This window comes from Gavialis gangeticus, unplaced genomic scaffold, assembly GCF_001723915.1.
Source record: "Gavialis gangeticus isolate Ggan-Ray unplaced genomic scaffold, GavGan_comp1, whole genome shotgun sequence".
NCBI classification, from domain to species: Eukaryota; Metazoa; Chordata; order Crocodylia; family Gavialidae; genus Gavialis; species Gavialis gangeticus.
This window is the reverse complement of record NW_017729025.1, coordinates 79,794,395-79,819,139: the sequence shown is the minus strand read 5'-3', so window position 1 is coordinate 79,819,139 and position 24,745 is coordinate 79,794,395. Positions and strand designations below refer to the sequence as shown.

Sequence of the window (24,745 nt, the reverse complement as noted above, 5' to 3'; positions counted from 1 at the left end):
CGGCAGCGAGGTGCAGCCATGGCCGGGCCCCGCCGAGCGCCGGCGGCGGCCGCGTGACAAGCAAGGCTTTCTCCTTCGGCAGCCGCCGGCAGGACGCCGCCGCCGCTGCTGCTCCCCGCGGCCGCGGGCGGACTCGTTGCAGTTCCGCCACTGCTGGGACGGCCTCGGAAGAGCCTCCCCCGCCCGCCGGCGAAGCCCGCCCTGTCCTCTGCCAAGTACCGGGCACCCCTCGCTCCCGCCCTGCCCGGCGCCGAGCACACAGGAAGGAGCGGGCTGCCCGTGCCGCCGCCGCTCGCTTGAATTCCTCCTTGAAGGGAGATCTTTTCAGTCTTGCCAGCCTCATCCCAGTACCCCAGGTGCCCAGGTAGAGTCCCGCTGCCAGCAAGAGTTAATGCAGTCATTCCTGACATGGCCTCTTCGAATCGCCCTCAGAGCCACCCTTATCTCGATGGGCTCCTCGTAATTAAAGGGCAGGGAATGAGACTAGACCACCAGTGAGGGAAGTGGTGCTTTGAGGTAGACTAATGCATTTCCCAAGGCCTTCTGTCTGAGATTACTTAATAGATTTAAGATATCTTCAAAGTGATGGGTTACAGTTTTTACAAATCCCACAGAATTATAATTCCCTTTTTTTTACTAAAAGTAAAATAATTTTGCACTATCGGCTGTAGAGGGATTTGGCTGCCTCCACTATCTTCATCCATTCCCATCTGTTTTGTGCCTTCATCTCCAGTCGTGCACATTTCGTGTCCATAGGTCTGACAGCACATCATCTTTGTCTTGGTTGTCCACGTGGCTTTGTCCCCTTGGACAGCCAAGGGGCGCTTTCTTTAGTGTCCAGATTGCTTCCATTCTTTCTATGTGGACCAGCCACTGTAGTCACTGTGCTGTAGTTTTTGGAGTGGGTGGACATATTAAACAACAATTTAACTAGAAACAAAGGACTTGGAATGACCTCCCAAGCCGTCCAGTCCTCTCCCTGCCACCATTGGTAGCGGAATGGTTTCCCAAAAGGATCCATAAGAACATTCACTCTGGTCCCTTGTACATGCCACAGCCACAAAGCACCTGATTAAATAAGCCAGAAAATTTCTTCCCCTCAAATCTGCAATGCCAGTCAGTCTGTTGTCATTAATTATTTACCCAGAGGCCCCATCAAAATAAGGATCCTGTTATACTAGATATTGCCTGAACATCTATGAAGACACGGTTCCAGTCCCAAAAAGCTTACTAAAAATATTTTTATGCAATGGATAATTAACCTTTGAAAATTATTGTCATAAAACAGCTTTGAGGCTAAGACCTTAGTAGGTCTCAAAAAAGGATTAGATCAGTGGTGTTCCCGCTTGGGCGAGGTGGGCAGTACTCAGTCTACTCACAGGCTGGATCTGGTTGGTGGGCCCCATCTGGTGCACAGGGCAGTGAGGCAGGGCCCAACTGGGCTCTGAAGGAGAAGGGGGCATGGCTTGGCCCAGATCCAGCTGTGTGGGGCATAGCCTGACCCCAGTCTGGCTGCATGGCTTGATACAAAATGTATCATTGCATGGGACATGGCTTGGCCCTGATCCAGTCTACGGGGTTTAGGAATTTGTCAGTGGAAGCAGATATGTGGGCCAGAAAAATTTCTAGTGCTTTATTTTTTCACGGAAAATTTTCCATTACTGAAAATTCATTGTTTCATAAAAGTCATAAGTAACAATAAATGGATGCCGTTACAATATTAGGCAAGCTGGGCAGTTTCAAAGTTGTAATTAATGTTTTTTAGGTGATTATCCCTAGGAAGTGAGACAGAGAGTACATCAATATGTTTTATTGATTTTTAAACAGGAGGGTAAATACACTTATATAATAATCCAAACCAAATTCAAGTTATGAATTCACCTAATTGGCTGTGCAGGTCAAATCAAAACCAAAGCATGGCATATCATGCACAGTTCTTTGGGTGTCCTAAAATTAGTCTGTCAACAGTTTTCAATGCCTTTCAATTTAAGGGGAAAAAACAAACAAACCATCTAAGGGAAGTACATGCTATTGTGCATTGTCTTTACATTTTTACAAGTATTCCAATAAAAATAATTTCTTTCCACATAAAACTTTGAATTTGTTTGAATATAACATTTAAACCACATTAAGTGTGCTGTATTTAATGGTTTTCCTAATCAAATGTTTCAGTTCAAATACTTGTGGCTATTGGGACATAAAATTAACATGGGGGTACTTTTTTAGTTTGTTTACTAAATATAAGTCAAATAAACATGCTAAATGAGATCACAGTCCATTTAGGGCATTGGAAAATTTTCCGGAAAACCAACATCTCTGAGCGGGAGAGGGGTTACAGTATTATTTACCACTGCTTTCTCACCACCAAATTTCTTGACCTGTGGAGAGCCCTGAGGGCTGGATGCCATGGCTCCGTGAGCCACATTTGTCCCTCAGGCAGGAGGTTGAGCACCCCTGGATTAGATAATTACTGGTATATGGTAAATTGTAACTATCTAATGCAAATAGAATAAAAATAAACAGGGCTAAGAAATTTCTTCTGTGGACAAGCTGGTCTACAGTTGTCCAATATCAATTTCTGTCATCTTTTTCTGAAGCATCTGCTATAGTTGGACCACTAGTCAGATGAAGTTCTTCTGTTCAGATGTTGCAAAATACACTTTGTTAAAGAAAATAAGGAAAAGACAATTAGAAGTTAAGACCCAGCCAATGTTGATATATGACCAAACAAATAAAGAAATGTTAGTGTGCTTTTCAGTAAGAGGATTTTTTTCCAAAGGTGCATTTTATTAACACTGTGTACTTACACCTAAAATCTTAAAATGTTTCCTCTTATTCAAGACCATATATGAGAAATTTCAGACATCAAAAGGTATAGTCAAAATGATAGTGTAAGAGTGATGTTGTAGCTATGATGGTCCAGAAATTATATAAGAGGCAAGAATTTCATAGGGTGATACCGTTTACTGGACCAACTATGTAGTTGGGATAAAGTTAGACAAGCTTTGTAATGCAAGACGTACTGCCTCAAGTTTTCCTTGCCTAGTCAAAATGAATCACAAAAGATAAATCTAATTAAAACCCTACCTCTGGAGATACTATTATGCTTTCACAATAATGACAATATCCAAACTTCCTCTGAAACACAGAGCTACTATATAAGAAAAAGAAAGTCCTATGGCATTTTTTGCCAAAGAAATTCTAATTTTTTTAGTATAATTCAGATTTCAACTACTTTCTACAATGTATGCCACTAATATTTGAAGCAACACAAACCTGCTACTATAAATTGGCCTAAAAAGCCACACCTGCTAATGCAGGGGTGGGCAAAATATGACCCATGAGCTGCACCTGGCCCATGGGGCCCCTAAAAAAATTTGGAAAATGAATATTTCTCTGCCCTTGGTTCCTGTAAAAAATGACAGGAACCAAGGGCAGTAGGACCCAGGGGAAGCCTAGTGGGCTCCAACAACAGTGGGCCTGCCTGGCCCACCCCCAGCCAGAAGCCCCAGCTTGGTTTCTGGGCAGGGAGCACGTGGATGCTCCAGCGGGGGAAGCTCAGGTAAGTAGGGGTGGAGGGACCCTGGGCAAGGAAGGAGCATGGGGGGGAAGCAGCCACTCCCCACCCATGCCCGGTGCCCCGTACTGCAGTTGCTTGTAACCCACATGGGGTGCCTGTGTCCGCTCTGGACAGCCCCATGCGAGCTGCGAGCGCCTGCAGCGTGGGGCACCGGGCATGGGGCGGAGGAGGGGCCGCTTTCCCCCCATGCTTAGCTTTTCTGTGGGCTCCTTCCTTGAGCGGAGAGGCTGTTGCCCCGTGTTGCAGGCGCTCACAGCTCATGCAGGGTTGTCCGGAGCAGGCACAGGCAGCCCCTGGCAGGCTGCGAGCAGCTGCAGCGCGGGACACTGGCCATGGGGCGGGGGGGGCTGCTTTCTCCCCCACCCTGCACTCAGCACCATCTTGTAACCCGGCCCCACTGCCAGGTTGGCAGTGGGGTGGGTTATAAGCTGGTGCTGAGTGTGGGGAAAAGTGGCCCCTTGCCTGCCCATGGCCAGCGCCCCACACTGCAGCCACTTGCAGCCCGCCTGGGGCTGCCTGTGCCTACTCTGGACAGCCCTGTGTGGGCTGCGAGTGCCTGCAGCGTGGGGTGCCAGCCATGGGGCAGGTGAGTGGCCACTTTTCCCCATAATCAGCACCAGCTTCTTCCCTGCTGGCAAGCAGGGAGTCAGGGCTGTGCACTGCCCCCCCGCCTGTACCGCGGGGCTGGAGGGCACTGAGTGCGAGTGGGTGGGGAGCCAGTGGGAGCACGGGGCCTGCACTGGTGTCACCCAGAGCAGGGTGGCAGGAGCCCAGGGTCCCAGCTGGCAGGGACTCTATGGAGCCGAGCCAGCTGCCCCCTCCCTGCTGGTGCAGCCCAGCCTGGTTCCACTGACCCCTGCCAGCCTTTGCCCCACTCTGGGCCCCACTGGTGCTGGCCCTGGGACATTGGTCCCAAGATGGTGACCAGGGGTCGGGGCACCTGTCAAGGGGCGGGGCTACCCATGCAGTCCTCAACAGCCTGCCAAAACTGCGTAAGCGGCCCTCCACTCAAAATAATTGCCCGCCCCTGTGCTAATGCATAAAATATTCCTTAACACAGCAAAACTAATTTAAATTCAGAAGAAATCACAATCTCTTCAGAAGAAATTGTTAAATTTATTGAGCAAAACTCATTTAAAACTTGGCAAACACCTATTAATATTGTTGTCACATACATGTCACATCCATTTCTGTCATTACATACTTTTTCCTGTCCTAACAGTTTCCTCACAGACCTGTGGAAGCATGTGGGAATAAACACACACACACTCTCAGAACTTTCCTTTTCCAAGCAAAGTTGCTGTGAGACTCATCATTGCTTACTAGATAGGTACCTTCTTATGCCTTCTGTATGTGGATAAGAAAAATATTAGTAATAGTGGTTTACAGAGAATAGACAGACATGTAAATATTTGCCTCACTTTCTCTTTATAGTCTATGAAATATGTTTATTTACTGAAATATGTACAGAAATGATAAACAATTGGACACTGACTTTCTTAGGCCTGTTAAAGAACACAAATTAGTTGACTGTAAAAGCCATTTACCTGAAAACTTAGGTGGTGCGCGCGCGCGCGTGTGTGTGTGTGTAATACGTATACATGACAGTAGACGTTCACTTCAATTCTGTTACAGACATAAAACGTGTAAGTATTGTGCACATTTTGTATCAATTAATTTGGTGATTTTGCTCGTGTGGCATCCATAGAATAGCATGTATTAATACAAGACACAACATAAGTACAGGGTGAATCTGGGGTCATTCAGTGGTATGGATGCAGCCCTCCCCGCACTTTCAGTCGATGCTGCAAGAGCAGCATCAGAACTTCTTTTAAGTCCCCAAAACAAGTAAGGATTCTCCCTCTCCTTTCCCCCGCCTGCTCAGTGGCACCTCCCCTCCCCTTCCCCTTTACCACTCACCTCTGATACTGTCCCCAGCTGCGTGGGTGTAAATTGGCTCCAAAGCTACTCCTGCTCTGCTCCAGCTGGGCTCTGCAGGGAGCCAGGATCAGCTAGAGACATGAGTGGATCTAGGGTTTTGAAAAGGGGGATGCAGATGGTGTGGTGCATCACCACAGATAACTCAATACATATTTTTCTCCAAGTAAAAAGAAACCAGAAGCTTTGCTAACATGCTAGGGGTTAGGGCTATATTATTCAGTTGAAGATCAAAGCAAAAACAAATCTAACCTAAATAGATGTGCATGAATTTGTTATACATTTTATATTTAAAAAACAGAACAAACTAGACAAAATAATAAAATAGTTTCTTTAGTCCTGTAGTCATTAGAATAAAATGTACATCCCTTTCAGATTCATAAAACAAAATCAAGCCTTCTTGAATATCTTGACAGTACATCCAATACTTCACTAAAAGTTATTTCTACCCTTGAGTTAAAGTTTTTATCTAGGGTTAAAAACAGTCTACTGGGTTGTGAAATAGGAACTACAGTACCAGGAGCCACTAGCTTGCAGACAGCAGAATTGAAAAAGAAAGGCTATCTTGATTAGTGAACACCAAGATCATTAAAAAGGAAATAGGGTCATTAACACCTGTGGATAAAGAGTTTAGAAGGCATCAGGTAGATTATAATAAACCATGAAGTCTAGTGACTCTTTCACTGCTGCCTGAATAAAAAATGTTGTTGCCACTACCAGGCAGTTTGTTTTAAACTTTGGGTAGGCCAGGAATCCAGGTGGGAGGGGTATGACTGTACCACTGTGTCCCCTCGACATCCCCCCTGGATCCGCCCAGGGACAGTGGTAGTGGAAATAGGCAGGCTTCTCCCTGCCTGGTTCTCTGTGTGTTCCTTGCCAGCTTGTGAGCAGGCTCAGGAGAGGAAGCTCTTTTGCTGCTGCTGTCGCTGTCCCAGGCTGAGCCCAGCTCTCAGCCTGGCTGGGGTTGGGCAGGAGTAACTCTGAAGCCTTTCTTCTTGCCCCCAGATCAGCTGGAGAATGCAGGGGGACTGGGAAGAGATGTGCTATTGAGCATGGAGGGGAAGGAAGAGGGAATTGAGAGGGGGAGGAAAGATCCTTACCTGACTGGGGGGATTAAAGAAGTTGCTGCTTTCTGTTTTCTTAGCATGGTCTGTCCACCCCCAGGGTTCAAAACATGGGGAGGCAGGGGGGAGGGGGATGAGCCCCACCATAAAAGATGAGAGCCCCTGGCCTGCCCCATGTCTTTCTAAGCAGCTTAGGTGGCAGCAGTGGTTCCTTCTGGCTTCCAGCTGCCACTGCTGCAGACCACCCTTCAAGAATCAGAGTGTAATTTGAACCCTGCTACCCCTGTGGTGGCAGGGGGGTCTGGGAGCAGGAATGCAGCAACTGCTGTAACACCAGTTGTTGCTCCCTCACCCCCCTTAATAAAATCCTGGATCCACCTCTGCATATGTTAGTAGAAAATTATTTAGTGTGATGCTGTAATTACAGGACTGATAATAGCACATATATTTAAGGTTGCCCAACTCTTCCCAGTATAAGACCCTGTTTATAACTTTGCCAGAGTTTAAACTTTTGGGCTATTCCATGCCAGATGACTGTGTTAGGCTAGAGTGCTTTTTTGCTCTTTTTTTTGTGGAAAATTTCAGATTAAATAGTTCAGTTGTGTCCAAAAACAAGGTTTGTGAAAAATATATTGTTTTGCCATGTTAGAGACTGTTACGATGCTATGCTTTGGAACAGGAATTTGAACTGAGGAGTGGGTGGCCTTTATGTAAGGGATGTGTCTTTTGCTATTTCTGTGAAAATATGTCCAAATGATAGATTCTGACAAATTGTAATTGGGAAATTCATTAGACTGAAGCTAAAAAATCTGCAAAGATTGTTTCTGTACTGAGCCTGCTCCAGTCCAGGGATGAATCAAACTATCCTTTCAATTGTAGTTGTGTCTGCTATGGGTTGTGCCAAGTCCATATATTGGGACTGAATGCAGGTGCCCCCACCACTCCCAACATTGCCTAGTTTAGGCAGCGTGGACATGAAAACTGCCTGATTCAAGTATAGTGTAGACAAGAACCAGACCTGAAAGGCAAACCGACAGTGTAAATTGAGAGAATAAGCTTTTGGGCTAATAGAGGCTGGCAGTGAGTGGGGGGGATGGAAAGCTGGAGCTGGGGATGGGAAAAGATTGGAGAGAGAAATGAGAAGGAATCTGAAACAAGGTGGGAGGGAAAACAATTAATGAGGAGCCACAGTATGGAGGAGAACTGGGAGGGACAAGGCAAAGAGATAAGGAGCTAGGGAGGCTTGAGGGGGAGGAATGGGGCTAATGGTAGAGAGAACAGCATATCAGAGTAGGTGCCTGAAGGTTAAAGGGAGACTATCTATATAGTGATGTTTCATTTTAATCATGGAAAAATGTAGATTGGGGGTTGCTATTTTTAACCAAAAATTGGGGATTTTTTTTAATTAGAGAAAACCAGGATCCCTGATTATTATACATGCTCTAAAGAGGCATACCTTTGGTTACAGAATTTGGCATGAGAACAGTTTATTTTGTATTGAATATATTTAAAAATATCAGTGCTGTTATGAGAAGGCCAGGTTTTGCATTTTGCTATGAAGGAGTTAAAACTCATGCTCATCCTTATTAATTCAGGGAGTGAATTGAGACTTGACCAATTGCTAAATGATCTTTCTTTCCTTCACACATGAGTTTCACTCTTTAGGTTGTCAATTCATTATTCCAGTAGAAGATAGCTGTCAGAAGAAATCAGTCACAGGAGTTGAGATGGTCCCTTAGGAACTTGCTCTCAGTTTGCCTAACAAGTTCAGTTTACAAGAGGGGAATGTAGATGTAATACCTAACTGAATTTAACAATACTTATAACAAGAAATAATTGATCACCAGTAACTGAGTAACACTTTACCTGGCTCTATTAATTTAACAATATTTAAATGTAACTGTGTATCTTTGAATAAATTTATACTAGAATACTAGTAGGGAATCTTCAGTGGTGAATTTTCAAAAACCTACTTGTCATGACTTTAATGAGTGATGTGGCTACAATTACCCCCCAGTGTAAGAGCCATATTTGAAAAGTTACTTCAGCCAGCAGCATACAAAGCACATCAAAACCTTTTGTGTAATCAATAACACAGTGTATAAATAGGAGCGGCATCCCCAGATGAGTTACTGCATTAATACGTGGTATGTTCATGGAGAGGTAGAGATGGTTAGGAAAGTTGTATTCCAAAAGTTGTGGGACTGATCTTTAAAATAAAGTCAGAAAATGAATGTTGATCTGAATGAGCATTAGGAGCAGAAGCTGAGAAGAAAATATTCTCTTCCTCCCTCCTGGTATTGAGAATCGTTCTATTTAGTTATCACGGTAGGAACTTGTCTCCCCAAAAACAAACTTAGGCTCATGCTTTCCTCTGTCTTTCTCAGGTACCTTGAACTGACAACTCCTTAAGCAAGATGGCTGCCATCAAAAACCAGAGCCTTCAGCTGAGGGTCATGTGATCTCATTTCTCTTCTTTAGGATCTCTATGAACACAGCAGCTGGCAGTTCAGCACTCGGTGCTGCAAGCTGCCTAGGAGCTAGCGTAGCAGCCTTGTTATGAGCTCTGAGGATTTGAAGGTAGTGGAGTGACAAGAATATAGATAGAGTCTATCATTCAGATGCTTGAATATACATTGTTCCAGTTGTTAAAGGGAATTGTGCTTGATCTGGAGGTATGCTAACAGAAGCTTACATAGGATTGATGTGGAGGGCTTTGTTTTTTGGGTTTGTATTTTTTGGTTCTGTGAAGAATGGTGTAGTATCTTTTTTTTTTTTGGATTCCAGGACAAATTATTACTTCCTAAAAGCAAGCTTGTGCTCCGTGGAAGCCATTGAACACTAATTTATTTTCCCCTGAATGGAATGTGAAGGGTTTTGGCTTTTTTTTTTTTATCATCAAGTGTCACACAGAGCAAGAACATATGCAAGATAAGCTAATTCTTCACTGTAAGAAAAAGTGGACAAAGTAAGTAGGGAGACAGCTGTAGGAGACTTGGTCCTGAAAAAGGGATGCTCTTCTTCTCAAGGTTGTGAAACAGCTAAGCAGAGACTGAGGCTAGGGCTGAAAAACAGGTTCCGTTGTTCGGCAAGTTTTCTAATCCTGGTTTCATTTACAGTAAGTTGTTTTTGCTCAGGTAAACTTCTGGGCTGTTGGGGGACTGTGCATATGTTGTGGACTGTATTTTTTTCTCATTCATGCTTGTTGCAGTAAAACATGCTGAGGAAACACTGGCATGGAGAAACAAGAAATCTGGGACAGCTAATAGTAAGGCATAGCCAGTTCTTTTCATTTCTTCCGTTTCTGAGTATAAAGGTTTATCAGGCAGACACGAAAAGCCAAACCCACTTTCCAGGACACACATTTGATGATGTTGGGTACAATGAACCAAGCTTTAGCAACCAAAGCAGTGTTTTGGTTTTTTTTGCCTGTATGCTGCATTCACCAAAAGGTTCAATAATGTGTGACTCTTAAATAAGAAGAAGGAAGAAAGAAAGCTCACCATGGGGTACAATAAAAGCTGGATTTCAAGAAATGAAAGTGAGCATGCCTTCTTTCAAGCTGTCACCAGAGCTTTAGAAATTAGGAATGTATCTACTGCAGAAATTGGACAGAACAACAGAAGCTCCAGTGGGATTGGTGCCTTGGAAAATGGGGTGTACAGTGAGGAGCAAACCTATAGACATTTCACTACCACTGTGCAAATTGTCATCTTTATAGGCTCGCTGCTGGGTAAGTAAGCTCTGTTGCAATTTTTCTGTTATGAGTTTGTCCACGGGTTTCTGACAGCAGCCATTAGTAAAGTAATAATTAATGTGCCTGCAATTTATTAACATACTGTCCTTTCTTGATATTCATTTTGGGTTCTGAATAATTAATCAAGTGTTCTTTCAAGTTTTTTCTGTGCACTTCTAATGGGTAATATCGATTACTGCCATCAAAAACTAGTTGGTTTCTCCCAGTTGAAATTTGTCACAGTATTTATTATTTTGTAAAACTTGCTTCAAGTATTTTGAATAGATATAAGGACAGCATCTTTCTTCATAAAAAAGTGGGATATGACCTATTTTATTAGCTAATTTAGAGAGTATATTTTATTCAAAGCAGTGTTTATATTTGAGACCAAATTAATTTTATATTGATCTGCAGATTCCAACCGAATCACTGATAAGTGTTCTCTGTGCTGTATGTGGGGCTATCCCAATGATGCTGAATTTATTTGCTGTCTAACAGTTAGCTGTACATAAAGAATCTTATACAGTTGCATTATAATAACTGCGACTACATAATTGATACAGGTGTATATATTGGCTTGTTTGCAGGTCTGTAGGAAACAATTGTGAGCAATGCATTTACATGACATGCTTGACATAAGTAAGGAAGCAGGTTTTTGGGGTTTTTTTGTTGTTTTTGCTGTCATCTACAGGTGGATTTAATTTATGCAGTTTGGCAGATCAATAAATTGGATATTAAAGTGCCACTAATGCTTAGTTTTTAAAGCAGGTAACTTGAATAACATGAAGGCTTTACATAGGGTCTGATCTTGAGCCTCTGAGCACCTTGCAGCTCTTCAAGCTTGGAGTTTCAGTGAGAGCTTGCAGCTGGTTCCCTCGTTTTGAGATCAGGCCACAGTTTGGTGTCATAACTGGCCAAAAGTTTTCAATACTGTTATAGTATGTTTCTTGGATGTTGGTAACTAAACATGAATTCCTCTCTGACCATTTGCATTTATTGTGTTTAAAGAATTCTCTTGTGAATTTTACTTTAAGAAAGTAAACTGGTCTTGTTAAGTTATTGGACTGAGTTTATGGTCTTGTCTTTGCAGACTTCTATGAACATTGTCTAGTATGTCTACATACTGAATCTCTTTGGGCTTTAGTTTCCCATCTGTGGCATGGACACTATAGCCCAGTGTAGGACTATATTCAATCTTGCTCTCATTGTACCCCACAGAAACTTTTCCATTCATGTCTGTTCCCATTTTTTTTTCCTGGCATTTCTGTCCTCTCCCACTTGCAACAACTTAGATCCTGCTCAGACCCCCACCAGGAACACACTTTGTCCTCTTAAATGAGGAAACAACAAGTGCAAACATACAACACTCACCCTAGAGTAAACTGTAGTAATAGTGGAGTGGGCACATGACAGACGGCATTACTGAATAAAGTTACAGTTGTGGATATGTTACAAGTCCAGAACTCTAATCAAGTTCATCTCTGGGTAACTGTTTTCACTGAGGTGACTCTGGGCTTCCTGCCATCTAATGGCAAGGAACTGAAATAGTGTCTGCTGCAAACTGCTACCTCAGGAAAGCTGGCCTGTGTCTTTTCAGTACAGGGATTTGAGTTGTTCTGCAGAATGAAATTACTCTGGGGTAAATGTAATATACATCTGCAACTAAAGCATGTTCCTGCCAATTCCTGGAAACTGCTTAATCCTGCCCACAATGAAATTGCATGTTGGTGGGTCCTATGGATTGTTTCCCTGTTACAAGATTCTAATGGGGACAGTATCTCCTATCTCTTACGAATAACTATGATTTAAATGGACAAAAGCCCTTTAATGCATGTGTTTGTACAGTGCCCGCTGCAAACTTAGTTGTGGGCTCTAAATGCTGTTGTAATATAGGTAATAAGAGTAGCGTTAATTCAGTCATAACCCAGAACCTCAAATTATGAGAGCAACCTAAAAGTAATGAGGTATAAAAAAAAAAAATATTGAGTTCCTTTAATTTGCTTCTTGGGCTTTGGGGTCAGAGCATCTTTTTGACTTGTGTTTTCTCACTTTATCTTATCAAGCATAAAAATCTCAATTTAAAAAAAAAAATTTTTTTTTAATGTAAACCAGGAGTTGGGACTTGAACAAATATACTAAATAGAACAAAAATCACCATAATCATGTAATTTGACAACACCGCTATTTGGCTCATGAAGCCTGGCCACAACAAACTCCATATGGGCTCTATCAACAGGTATGGGTTCAGCTGTAGAACGAAGTGGGGGCCTGCATGCTTCTGTGGTCTGCACAGGTCTCTTACACAACAAGAGGGAGAAGCAAGAGAGAACTATAGAGCCTGTATCTCACATACTGGGGAAGTGCTCTTATGCCCTAAAGGCATTTTATACGTGTTCTAGGAGTGTATGTGGGGGGCAGGGTGCTTAATTAAAGTGACTCTTGGAACCACTCTAATTAGAAGTGCCTGGAGCTTCTCATGTATCAGCATTCCCATAGTTAAAAATGGTGGAAGAGTCACTTTAACTTAACTCATTCAGGTTTTAAAGCACCCCCACTGCATTTTTAAGCATGGGGATGCTGATAGGCAAGGTGCTGGAGCATGGTAATTACCATGCTCCAGCAGACTCAGTTTAATCAAGCCTGCTCCAACACGTGCACTGGAGCAGCCTTGCTGCTCGTGTATAGGCAACCTAAGCTTTGATCTAAAAGGCCCCTCCCCACCATCTGCAGCTTTTTGAAAGGAAATGAATGATCTCTCCTCCCCTTCTGAGAGAACTGCTTTAGGTACCTAAACCCAGGCTAAGGTTGCAGACCTCCTCTGTAGCCCACAGGTAGCCACCAGGAAATGTTCTTGAGGATTTTGGTGCCTATCTTAAGAGGCTTCATGTTGGGCCTTGCACCTACTTAATACCATTCTGAAGCACCAAACTCTTCACCATGCATTGGATAAGGAGTCTAGGTGCGTATGCCATGTGTAAAACTTAGGTGTTGTGACACCCCAGAATCTTTTGTTTAGCCTTAAATGTCTTGCTCATGGTCACATGGGAGGTCCATAGGAGAGCAGAGAACTAAATCCTATTCTCCCAAATTCCAGCTTGGTATCCTAAGGTATTTATACATGTGCTCTGGGAGCATGTGCGTGCTTTAGAGAGGCTTTGAGAGCTGCTCTCATTAAAGCACTTGGAGCATTGCATGTATCAGCATTCCAGTGCTGAAAAATGACAACGGGAGCACTTTAAAGCTTGTCAGATGAGCTCTAGTTAAAGCACCCCTGCCTCCACCTTTCAGCACAGGGACACTGATGCACGTGATGCTGGAGTCTGCTGTAGCATGGTAATTACCATGAGTAATTACCAGGTTACAGCACACTGGTGGAGACTCAATTAATTACAGTTCATCAGAACAGCCTTGCTGCATGTGTATAGGTGCCCCTAACTACTGGCCAGTCAGACTGTGGACAGATGTTGCAAATAATACCTTGTTTGTTGCTATCTCAAGGTGGAATGGGTTCTACTTCTGATTGTTTGTTTGTCACATGATTGGGGCCTGATCCTAAAAAATAGTGTGTGTGTAAATATTGTCTGGATCAGGCCTTCTTAACTGATCATGAGAGTTGATTTGCAGGACTGGGCCCTCAGTTTAAACCTTGTGAAACTATAGTGAGAATATAATCTTAAATATTCTAACGTGGCTCAAGCCCTTTAAAAATGTAATAGCAATCAGTCTGTCTTAACTTCTGTGGGGTTTTTTTTTCCCCTCTCATCCGCAACTTGTCAGGAGACTTATAACAGTAGGTGGTGTCCTTCTATTAGTTTTTCTTGTATCTGGTGAAGATGTTTAGTATGAATTTTTTTTCCTGATAGTTATATAGAGGTCAAAGTAAACAAAGCTCCAGTGACTTGTTTTTCTTTACTGCTAACATGCATTCACAGCACTCTCAAATGGTTTATTCTTTAAGCTCAGTTATTGGATTCTGTGTTTTTGCTGGCTTGCTTTTAAAGGGGGTTGTATTCTAACTTGTTAAAATCTGTGTGTGGATAGTGACCTTTTTACATTGTGGCAAAGGATCTAACTGGCAAGTGCAAATGGGAGATTCCAGGAAAGAGACCTGGAATGATGGGGGATTTAAATTCTGAACAACACTTTAATTTTTTGTTGTTCAGAATTTGACAGTATGAATAAAGAATCTCAGGCTTGGACTGGACGGGTGCTTTGCATACATGACAAAATCGCCCTTTTATAGCAGTTTAATTTTGTCACGCTGTACATGTGCAGCGGCATATTGTGATGCAAGTTACTTTGTTACATAGCAAACTAAAACATCCCAATGTATTTTAATTTCCTACCTAACAAATTTGCAGTGATGCATCCATCCCTGAGGTTTCCAGTGCCCCATGCACCATCCTCACTGCCTTCTCCAGCCACCAGCACACCCAGAGCTTGCCCCTGGGGCAGCACAGGGAAGTGGCAGGAGGGTGGCTGGGTGTGCTGGTATCTGGACAAGTGGTGGGGATGGTGCACAGGGTGCTGGAAGCCTGGGCAGGATCAGAGAAGCTCAGGCTTGGCAGGCTTCCAGTGTCCTGTGCACCACCCACACTGCCTTCTCCAGCCACTAGCACACCCAGCTGTCTTCCTACTGCCTTCCTGCACTGCCCCAGGGGCAAACCATCCCATTCCTGAATGGTCCCAGGCAGTGGGGACAGTGCATAGGGCTCTCACTGGGGAGGAGGGGGGGGAAAAACTGGCAAGGGGCCAGATACTTTTTTTTTCTGGCAGAGATTGCCCACAACTGGGGGGTGGGATGCTGGCAGCATCTGAGCTCTGTGTGTGTGTGTGTGTGTGTGTGGGGGGGGGTTTCCCGGTCCTTTCCTCTGCAGTGGTGGTGCCTCACTGTGGCTGCCTGGGCAGGCTGCTAGCAGGCAGAGCGCTGCCCCAGCTCAAAGCCAGCATCCGGCCCACTAGCAGCCAGCCCGGAAGACCCTGGGGGCGCTGCCACAGAAGAGGGAAAACTTGGGGGCCCCTGCAGTTCAGAGGCTGCTCGGCCTGCTGGCAGCTTGTCCCTGGCCATGGGCAGGCTGTGCAAGGAAGAGAGCGGGAGGGGGAGGAAGGATCAAGCCCCTTGCTGTGACAGTGACAGAAGCCCCTAAATGGACAGTGGGCTTCTAATTGTCACAAAAGCCCACTGTTTCAATTTAGGGGAACTAAACCCCCTGTACAAGTGGTCCACAAGCATAACCCGAGACTAAAACTTCTCCTTTATAATGTACTGTAGTTAGGGTAAAATTGCACAGGCAGGACCAAATTATTGTTTTGACATGGCAAATAAGTTTTTGCTGTAAGAGAGGCATTTAAGCCATGTACATCAAGCCCATGCTAAGGCCACCATGTGTACAAGTGAATAGGTGCTTTATACACCAACTGCACCTTTCTTTTGCATTCTGCTTCTGATCCAGTGACTTATGGCATTATAAACTGGAGGTGACAAATGCATGGCTTACTGTGACTAGGTCCTTTCTTTTCTTCCTTTGGACAGCTGGAACTAAAAGGAGGCATTTTTTAGATGCATATACTACCCAGACATCAAAACTTTTATTGATGAGGCAAACCTTTTCACTGCTCTGCAAAGGGAATTATACATCTTTAGTGGAAGGTGGAGGCAACATCTTAGCTAGGTCTTCAAAGTGTTTCTACCTTCTCACCAGCATCTCTGGTTTTGCCTAAGTTCACTTTAGGCCAGCTACTTGTCATACAAGAGCTAAATCTTTATTTTTTGTAGACACTTATAGGCTTTAGTAGTGGGCAGTGTTGCAGCAGTTGAGGTTTTGAGACATATAGCTGAATGTCAAGACTGCTTAGGACTCTGTCTCTCCCAATGGTCTAAAGTAGATAATGAACAGAAGGGATTAATCCTTGTGGAAATGAAGGCTTTTGGGGATAAAGAGTATTTACTCATTACTACTTTGAGTTTTTCTGGAAAAGAACCATTTGAACAACTGTCTGCTGGCTCATCTACTCTCTATCAATCTTGTAGGCATTTTAACTATATGTTGTGGTTCACTGTGTCAAAACTGCCAAGAAATCCAGCAGTATAAGCCTGGAGATCCTTCCTTTTGTATGTGAGCTTAAGAGTCACTAGAACTATCTCTGAACTTTACACTCTGTCCCTGACTGAGGCATATAGTATGATATCATGTGACATCTACTGCTGGAGCTGAATAATGACTTTCTTTTGCCCTGCAATTGTCTGAATAGGAGACTTGATATGGGATAATAGTTGCAGGTCTTGGGTTGAGTGCTGGCTACTTCAGAAGTGGATGAATAATGGTGGCTTTCCAGAAATCTGGTATGTATGCTGCTTTGGAGGGGCATTGGCTGTTCTTCCCTGATTTGCTGGCCAGGACATTTTGTTGGGAGGTCTGTCAGTCTGCAATCAGTCTGTCTTAAGAAAGAAGTTCTGTATATTTCCCCTCCCCACCCCCTTTTATATCTACAACTTCTTTCCTAGTTAGTTCAATATCTGTCTGGTTGATCTTAACCAAGGACAGACAGAATACTTTTGTTTTGGTTTCTAGGCAATGCAGTCTGGCTCTTAGTTAATTAGGTAAAGGATCTCTGCTGGTCCCCAATTCTACTGCATTGATTGTGGGGGGAGAGGAGTTGGCAAGTTTTACTCCTTTGCTGCAGTGATGTAGCCACATAAGAGGTGTTTGACAGATGGATTCAGAATATAGTTTGCACCTCCTAGCATTCTAACTTCCTGTGCATTTCATCTGCTATAGTTCATTTATGAGCTGTGGTGATCTTGTTAGTCGTTGTTGCAGGGACATGGGATCAAAGCACAGGTAGTGGTGGGCGTTAGATGTTTGTTTTTGTGCTAACTTTTTAGCATCTTTGTGATACATATGTAGGGCTTATACTCATAGTGTGAACTGAATACTTAATAGGCCTGTGCAAAGCAGCTAGTGTTTGCTCCAGGTTTGGCTGAATTGGGGGACAGTGATGCGATTTGATGATTTCAGATCTCTGTCTCGCTGCCCTGAGACTCTAAACTAACCAATAAAGAATCGGATAATCCTGTGTGTGGATTGGATAGAATAATATTGGACTAAAAGTGCCTTGGTGGAGTGTAGTTGGTGGTAGCAATCACACATACAGGTTATTTACATGCATAAAAAAAAAAAAAAAACACCCCAAAAGTGGTACTTTAAAATAGGTACACTCCTGTGCTGAACTGGGTGCATGCCCAGAAGAGGCCGTGTGTTAGTTGGACCTGACTCGCCCAACATCTATAAAGATCAGGTGCTTTAGTGGGGCTTTTTTGGCACTTTTATCAAATGGCTCATTGAATCAACTTTAGCTAAAAGCACCAAAAAGCCCTGCTGAAATGCCTGATCTATCCAGACACTGCAGAGATGAGTCCAACTAACATGCTGCTGCTTGTGGTAAAGTGCAGTTCATTTGTGTGTGTTTGTTTAAGCAGCCATAAAGTTTAATTACTGTACCAGCCAAACCTGTGCTGCCAAGACCAGGATGATGAGGATGGAGTACTAGTTCTGAGCATGTCACTTAAGAAAAGGTCACTTAAGAATACCTAGGCACTTGGGTATTCATCAACTGCAAGAGCTACATCTGTCATCCTTTAGGGTGTTGTCAACCGCTAGGGCTGCTCCACCCACATCTTCTCTGGCTGGGTGGGCAATGTCCACAGTGCCTGTCTTCCCCAAATCCCCTTCCCCCAGATGATGAAGAGTAGGTGCTACACTTCAGGAGTCCCCAGTCTTGTCACTGACACTCATCATCCCTCCCATCATTATTGGGGACCCAGCTTACCCTTTCTGCCCTGGCCCATGAAGCCCTATGTGGGACAGTTAGACCATTGAAAAGAACACCTTGGTTTCTGCCTGAGCAGGTGCTGCATGATTGTGGAGTACACCTTTTGGCTGCCTCAGGGCAGGCTGGAGGACTCTCAGCATGCGCATCAAGGTGGAGAAGGAGAACCTGCTGCACCTGAGCATTGCTGTATGCATCTTCCCCAGATTGTCAAGACCAGGGGGAGGTCTTTCATGAAGCCTGTGCAGAGGCAGCACTGAGCATAGACCAGTCATGGTTCATTGAGCATGTGCAGCACAGTGAGGGTGGAACCCCATCCCTCACTGTTGAGGGGACTGGCCCTGCATATTGGCAGGGAGTCTGGGTCCATGAAGCCTTGGCAAACTGTCTTCTGGCCCATGGGGACCAGGAACACCTTCCTGCATAAGTAGGGCAAGAGGGCTTGGAGTAACTGAGTGCCCATGCCCTGGCACCAAGTGATGCACCCCAGGAATAACATGTCCTGGCTACCTGCCAGCAGTGGCTGAGCTGTGGAGGTCAGGGTCACCTCTGTAGGCCCAGCCCACAAGTTCTGCCCCCCCGCCCCCTTCCCCAAAAGTGAGTTGCTGGCACAGCCTCCTGCTCAGGACAGAATATCTATGTTGTGGTCTGGGTCACAGAGTGCCTGACTCTGGCTTCTGAGATATGGTGTGCAGTAGAGGTGCACTGATGCATCAGTCCCATATCAGATTGGCACTGATATAAGGAAAATTGACTGTATCAGCAGGCGGCTTTTTGTAGCTGATATGGCCAATAACACCACCAATAAATGCCCCGTGCATGCATGCAGCTGCAGCACAGCATACAGGTGGCCAGGAGAGCAGCCTGGCAGCATGGAGAGCAGCTGGGTCTGGCTGGTAAATCTGTTATGGGGGAAGGGGTGGGGTGGGAGGGTGCGGCAGATGGAGGACCCTGCGGTGAGGGAGTGGGTTTGGAGCAGGTGCTGCATAGGGTGGAGCATGGGAGGAAGACACGGCTTGCGGGGGGGGGAGGGTAGCTTCTGCTGCTGCACACACACCCCAGGGGGTATGGGGGCATGTGCCCCTGGATCTGCATGTGGGGCAAGGGTGGGCTGCTGCTTTGGGGTGGCACTGGGCTCTTCCCGGTGGGGACTGGGCCAGGCTGGGCTACACATAGGTCAGGTTGTGGTGACACTGGGAGGGGGTGCTGGAAGCTGCAGCAAACTTTGGGGTGGCTGAAGCCTCCCCACCCCCCGTATTTCCCTTCCCAGTGCTGCTGCTGCTGCCTGCCCCAAATGCAGTTGAGTCCAGCGCTGTCCCGGCCCCAGTCCCCAGTGGCAGCCTGCCCTGCTCCGCATGAAGATTTGAGGGTGCATGCCCCCCTAGATGAGCTGCTTGCGGCTCCATCCTGTGCTCTGCCCTGGCTGGGCAGTGCCTGCCCCTGCCCCAGACACAGCTCTACTTCCTCCCTCACTGTGGGGGCCTCAATATGTCCCCTTCCTGCCCCCCCCCCCCAATGCCCCTTCCATCCCCTCCACAGCTGGTCTGGTCTCCAAGCTGCCCAGTTACATATCGGAGTCAGGTCAGCATCGGCGGATATGACTCCTTAAAAATCAGCCATCTGTATCGGCCCAAAAATTCTCTATCAATGTGCAGGTGCCAGGGTTGGGGTCTGTGTCCAAATGTGGGGTCATGGGGTGTGCCACAGTCAGGGGCTGAGAGGCTATGCTCAAACATTGGAGTTCTCCTGGTTTCAGTGTTGGGGTTTGCATGCATGTTGTGGGGTGCTTCTTAACCAGGTGTTGGCAGTGTGGGGGCATGTCACAGGGACTTGGGTGCCTAGGTCCCAGGGCTTGGAAGGAGAAATGGATGCCTTGCTTTCCCATGCTGCCTCCTGTAGCAGACAGGTGGTTGGAGGCTGGAGACAGTGGAGCAGAGGGCCTGGGCTTGCTCTGCACTCCGACAGCTCAGGGGCAGGTTCTGCTGGGCACTTGGCAGGAGCAGCTGAGTGTGGGCAGAGTGCTAGCATGCCTCCCTTACAGGGGTGGGGTAGGGGGGACACACTGGAGGACAGCGATCCAAGTTGAATCAATTAGAGAAGCTGAAGAACTGTTTTATTTTTAGCCACAACCTCCTTTACTGTAAGGGTGGAGCAGAGGCAGGCAGGCAGTTGAGCCTGTATCAAAATCCCTGCACTTGTTTACCAGCTAGTAATGTGTTTATTTGCCCATGACCTGAGCTGGAAGGGAAAAGAGAGAATTTGGTGAGGCAAGTGGGTGGCGTTTCTTCTTTTCAAAAAGAGTGTGGGAAAGAGTAACACATCCCTGGATAATGGCAGGGAGGGGGAAGTGGGTATACGGGGAAATTAGGATCTGAGAAGAGATGAGACAGGATCTGTAGGTAAAGGAGGAGGACCAGGCCATCTGCTTTCTTGTCACTTTCTTGGCAGCTGGATTTTGGATAGCTCATAGCATCTTTCACCTTTGTTGCACTTCATCACTTCCTTGTCCTCTGGTTAACTGCTTCAGGCACATAGAAGGGGCTGCTATTAAGAGCCTTAAAATAAATGGAGCTAGTCAGCTTTATGGCTGTTTTCTCTCTGTATTTTCAAGGCTTTTAGAAACCTTGGAAATGAGTGCTGCAAACAATGCTTTTAAGTACACATTTAAATTTGAATAAGTACTCCAGGTAAGCGCGTAGCCTTTTTCTGTTCCAAGGTTATACTCTTAAACGGAGTACACTGTGTCTGTTTCTAAACTGGTATGATGTAGGGTGTCTTTTGTGGTATGGACCAGTGTTACATTTAGGTCGCTGTAACAGGGTCCTGCACCAGGGATGGCCATGATGGCCCTGGAGTCCCCTCAGTCCTTGTCACCTTTACTTTCTTTGGGCAATTTCCCCTTCAGCTCACCTGCCATCCCTTGAGGTAAATGTATGCCTGTGAAGAGGAAGGCTGCCTCAGGGCTTCCCAAGCAAGACTTCATACTCGTGAACATAGGTGTTACTCCTCACCTCCCATTTTAGCCATACCCAGGCCTTGCAGATGTTACCAATAACTGGGCATTAAGCCTCACTATCCAATCTGATCATTCTGTCATCCAAGGTCTTCAGCCCCAGTGTCAACTCCAGTCAATATGAGCCTCTAAACCTGGACTGGTCTCTGCCACTGTTGGGCTCTTTGGCCCCAGTGCCTTTAACCATCCATGCCCTTCCTGGGCTTGGACCTTGGTACCTTGGGCTTAGGACTGCTTTCTCTGCCCCTCCTGTGCTTGGGCTTCATTACTTCCAGCAGATTCCACCCTGCCTGGGCTATAGGATCTGTGGCCCTGCTTGTTGATGACCCCCTTTGGGTCATGTGGCTCCCTTGATTGGCTTCTCTCTCTCCCCCTCTCCTGCAGCCTGTTTTTCCTTAAATAGCAGGAGCACCAAGCTCCCTGGTACAATTGCCTAACCAAGGTTAGGACAATCTAAATTTCCTAGCATGCAAGCATTCACAGGACTTGGGTCCCCTTAAAATGGTGTGCCCAGTCAAAAGCTAGTTCACCTTTAGTCGGACAAAACTCTTGGGGTAGAAGCGATTTATCTTTTATTAGACCACCCAAATAGTAGCGCAAAAAAAAAATCTTTCTTTGCAAGATTTTGGGCCCAAATCCAGGGGAACCCTACTATCCTTTACCCACTCTGTGCAAGATGAACATTCTTTTCCACCTGGGAGAACTTTTTTTACAATCTCTGAATTTTTTCTCTGCCTGCTGAAGGGTGTTTGGGCTCAAAAGCTTGCAAAAAAAGAAATTTCTTTGGTAGTGTTTAGTTGGTCTAATAAAAGATATTGCTTCTACCCCCAAGAGTCTTGTCTGCCTCTGCTTTTTTTGACCAACATGACTACAACCTATACCCCTTCACCTCGGAGTTAAACTAACTTTAGATCAGCCTGTGGTTAATATGATGTAGCAAGGGTTAATCCAGCCTTGTGGATGCCTGCACATTATTCACAGCACAACCCTGTGGCTGGGAAGGCTCAGCCACTGGTCACCATTGTAAGCTGTTTGAACTCTGATTCAGCTGAATCTGTACAATCACTATGCCAGTATATATTGCTATCGTGTACAGCTGACTGCTTAGCATGTCTAGTATGCCTAGGATGTCTAGGCTTGTGTGACAGTGTTACTATTCTCAAGTATAATAAAATTCAACCTAAATTACTGATTCAGGGCTTTTTTTAGTGGGGTGGGGGCAGGAAACAGGTAAGTGGCTTTTGTTTTTTTTGGGGGGGTTTTCTTTTTTAATCTTAAGATTTTTTTTTGGGGGGGGTGGGGTGGGGAAGAAGGCAGCATGGTTCAGTTTTTATCTCTAAATGAACTAATATAATGAAAAGCTGAGGAGGGAGTTGGAAGTGTTCTGCAGTCTTTCCTTGGTGCTTGTCACCATGGAAACTCTTTTTTCCTTTCACATTTCAGAAGAGGTGCCTTATCTGGTGTTTGGCTGATAGCCGATTTTTAAATTGCATTCTCACACTAATAAACGTAGAATGAGAAAAGAAATAACTGGATGATAGGATGGAAATCTGTAGATGTAATGATGCATACTTGCACCATGTGCCAATGTCTAATGTTCTAACAATATTGCATATCTTTTAGGGAATTTTTGGAACTTAAATGATGGGTGGTAGCTATGTGCTATTATTCCCCTCTTCAGGAGTAAAGATGATAATGTTAGTGGGTCTACCGAGAGTGGAGTGACCTTTGCAGGTCTATCTGAAGAAAATAGTTTAAGTATTTATCTTGTTTAGGACCAGCAGGTGATTCTGTATGGTCAGGCAGCTACACTCACACAGACCACCACTGGAAATCAATGGGGCATCATTCAGATGGCAGGGTTAACCTACATGGAACAACTTTTGGGGTAAAGGCTGTAGTAATTTCCTTCCTTACCCTAATTTTTTTCTTGAACAATTGAAAGTTATATAGTTATCCTTTGATAAAATGTTTGTCAAAAAAACACCAGACTATCAAGCAAGAGAAACACTTAGCTCACTTCTTTAAATGTGCCAAATCCTGCTCTGTATTGCAGTTGCTTTGTGTAAAATTGTTAGATGCTAGCTTAATCAGCTGTTCATCATGTTCTTCCAATGGATGGAATCCCCTGTATCCACCCCTGAGTTGGTACCCAGGGCAGCTTCCCTGGTCACTCTCTCTTCCCTAGTTACGTTACTGAGTGGGGGATGTCCTGCAGACAGGTCCTGGCTGGAGAGTATTAGGGTGAACCTGACAGTTGGAGACTCTTATACCATTTGAGGTCATTTGAAGTTGGATGCTAGTTAAGACACATGTATGTGTTTTGTTTTGAATATACTAGTATTTAATTAATCCCACTTTAATTGGGTTTATGATCTACTTTAGGTGCTTGTATTAAGGTGGTCAAGTACTTTGTAATCTGGCTTTTTAATGATTTTTTTTTTAACCAGTGTGGTGTCTAAGCATAAAAACATTGTTTCATTATCACTTTTTTTTCCAATCTAGGAGATTCCTGTTGCAATATTCAGTCACCGCTGAATGTTGTTCCAGCTCTGCAACAGGGTTCTTTGATTAAACAACTTGGTATTATATTGAGTGATGCTTGCTAAAATGTTGGTGGGCATCTGTCTCTCATTGTCAATGACTATTTTTCAGTTAAATAGAAGTTTTGTGTTTATTCCAAAACACCAACTCAGATTTACTTAGTCTGACAGATATTTCAAACTTAGTATTTCAACCATTTATATTTACTAGGAACTTTCTGACTCTTAGAATGTATATTCATCATATACAATATTCAGTTTTTAACTTCTGCCTTCAGTGGCACTGTACATGGGCGCTTGTCAGCGTCTGAAGTGAGCTGGGGCTCTTGAAAGTTTATGCATCTCTGATTTAGTTACTTCAGTTCTCAACTTTTTCAGACTCTAGGCATCCCTTGGAAAATGCCAGCTCTTAAGTTCTCTTGGTGTTTTTTGACTGGGGACAAATAGAGCAATTCTTGTGCTGCAAAGAACTCAAAGGCCACAAGTCAGAACTTTTTAAATACTGTAATCCTTAATTGAAATCTCTGGGTTTATTTTGTGAATTATGCTTGCACACCTCACTGTGTACCCCACAGTACCCTTGAAAGGATCTCAAGGCATCTTGGGGTGGTGTGGCACCTTGGGCGAGAATCATTGAGTTAGGTTATAAGGTGCACCTCTAACTTGTCTTAACCACTTGTATTCATAGATTTCATAGACATTAGGGCTGGAACGGACCTTGGAACATCGAGTCCACCCCCTCACCCAAAGGGCAGGAAGTCAGCTGGGGTCATAGGATCCCAGCAAGATAAGCATCCAATTTGCTCTTGAAGGTGTTCAGAGTAGGTGCTTGAACCACCTTCGATGGCAGGCTATTCCAGACCTTGGGGGCTTGGACAGTAAAGAAATTCTTCCTTCTGTCCAGCCTGAAACGGTCTTGCAGTAGTTTATGACCGTGTGACCTCGTCATCCCTTGGGGCGCTCTGGTGGACAAATGTTCCCCCAGATAGTGGTGGTCACCCCTGATAAACTTATAGGTGGCCATCAGATCACCCCTGAGCC

The 24,745-nt window shown here is 44.8% G+C and overlaps 1 protein-coding gene across 1 annotated transcript in view; it reads left to right on the top strand.

Moving 5' to 3' along the window:
- Positions 1 to 8,520: 8,520 nt before the first annotated feature.
- Positions 8,521 to 24,745, top strand: part of GPR176 (G protein-coupled receptor 176) — a 138,531-nt gene continuing 122,306 nt past the window's right edge. Inside the window, exon 1 of the mRNA XM_019518983.1 lies at positions 8,521 to 10,315. Coding sequence (XP_019374528.1) covers positions 10,087 to 10,315 — 229 coding nt within the window. The 5' untranslated portion in view covers positions 8,521 to 10,086. The remainder of the gene's footprint in view (positions 10,316 to 24,745) is intronic.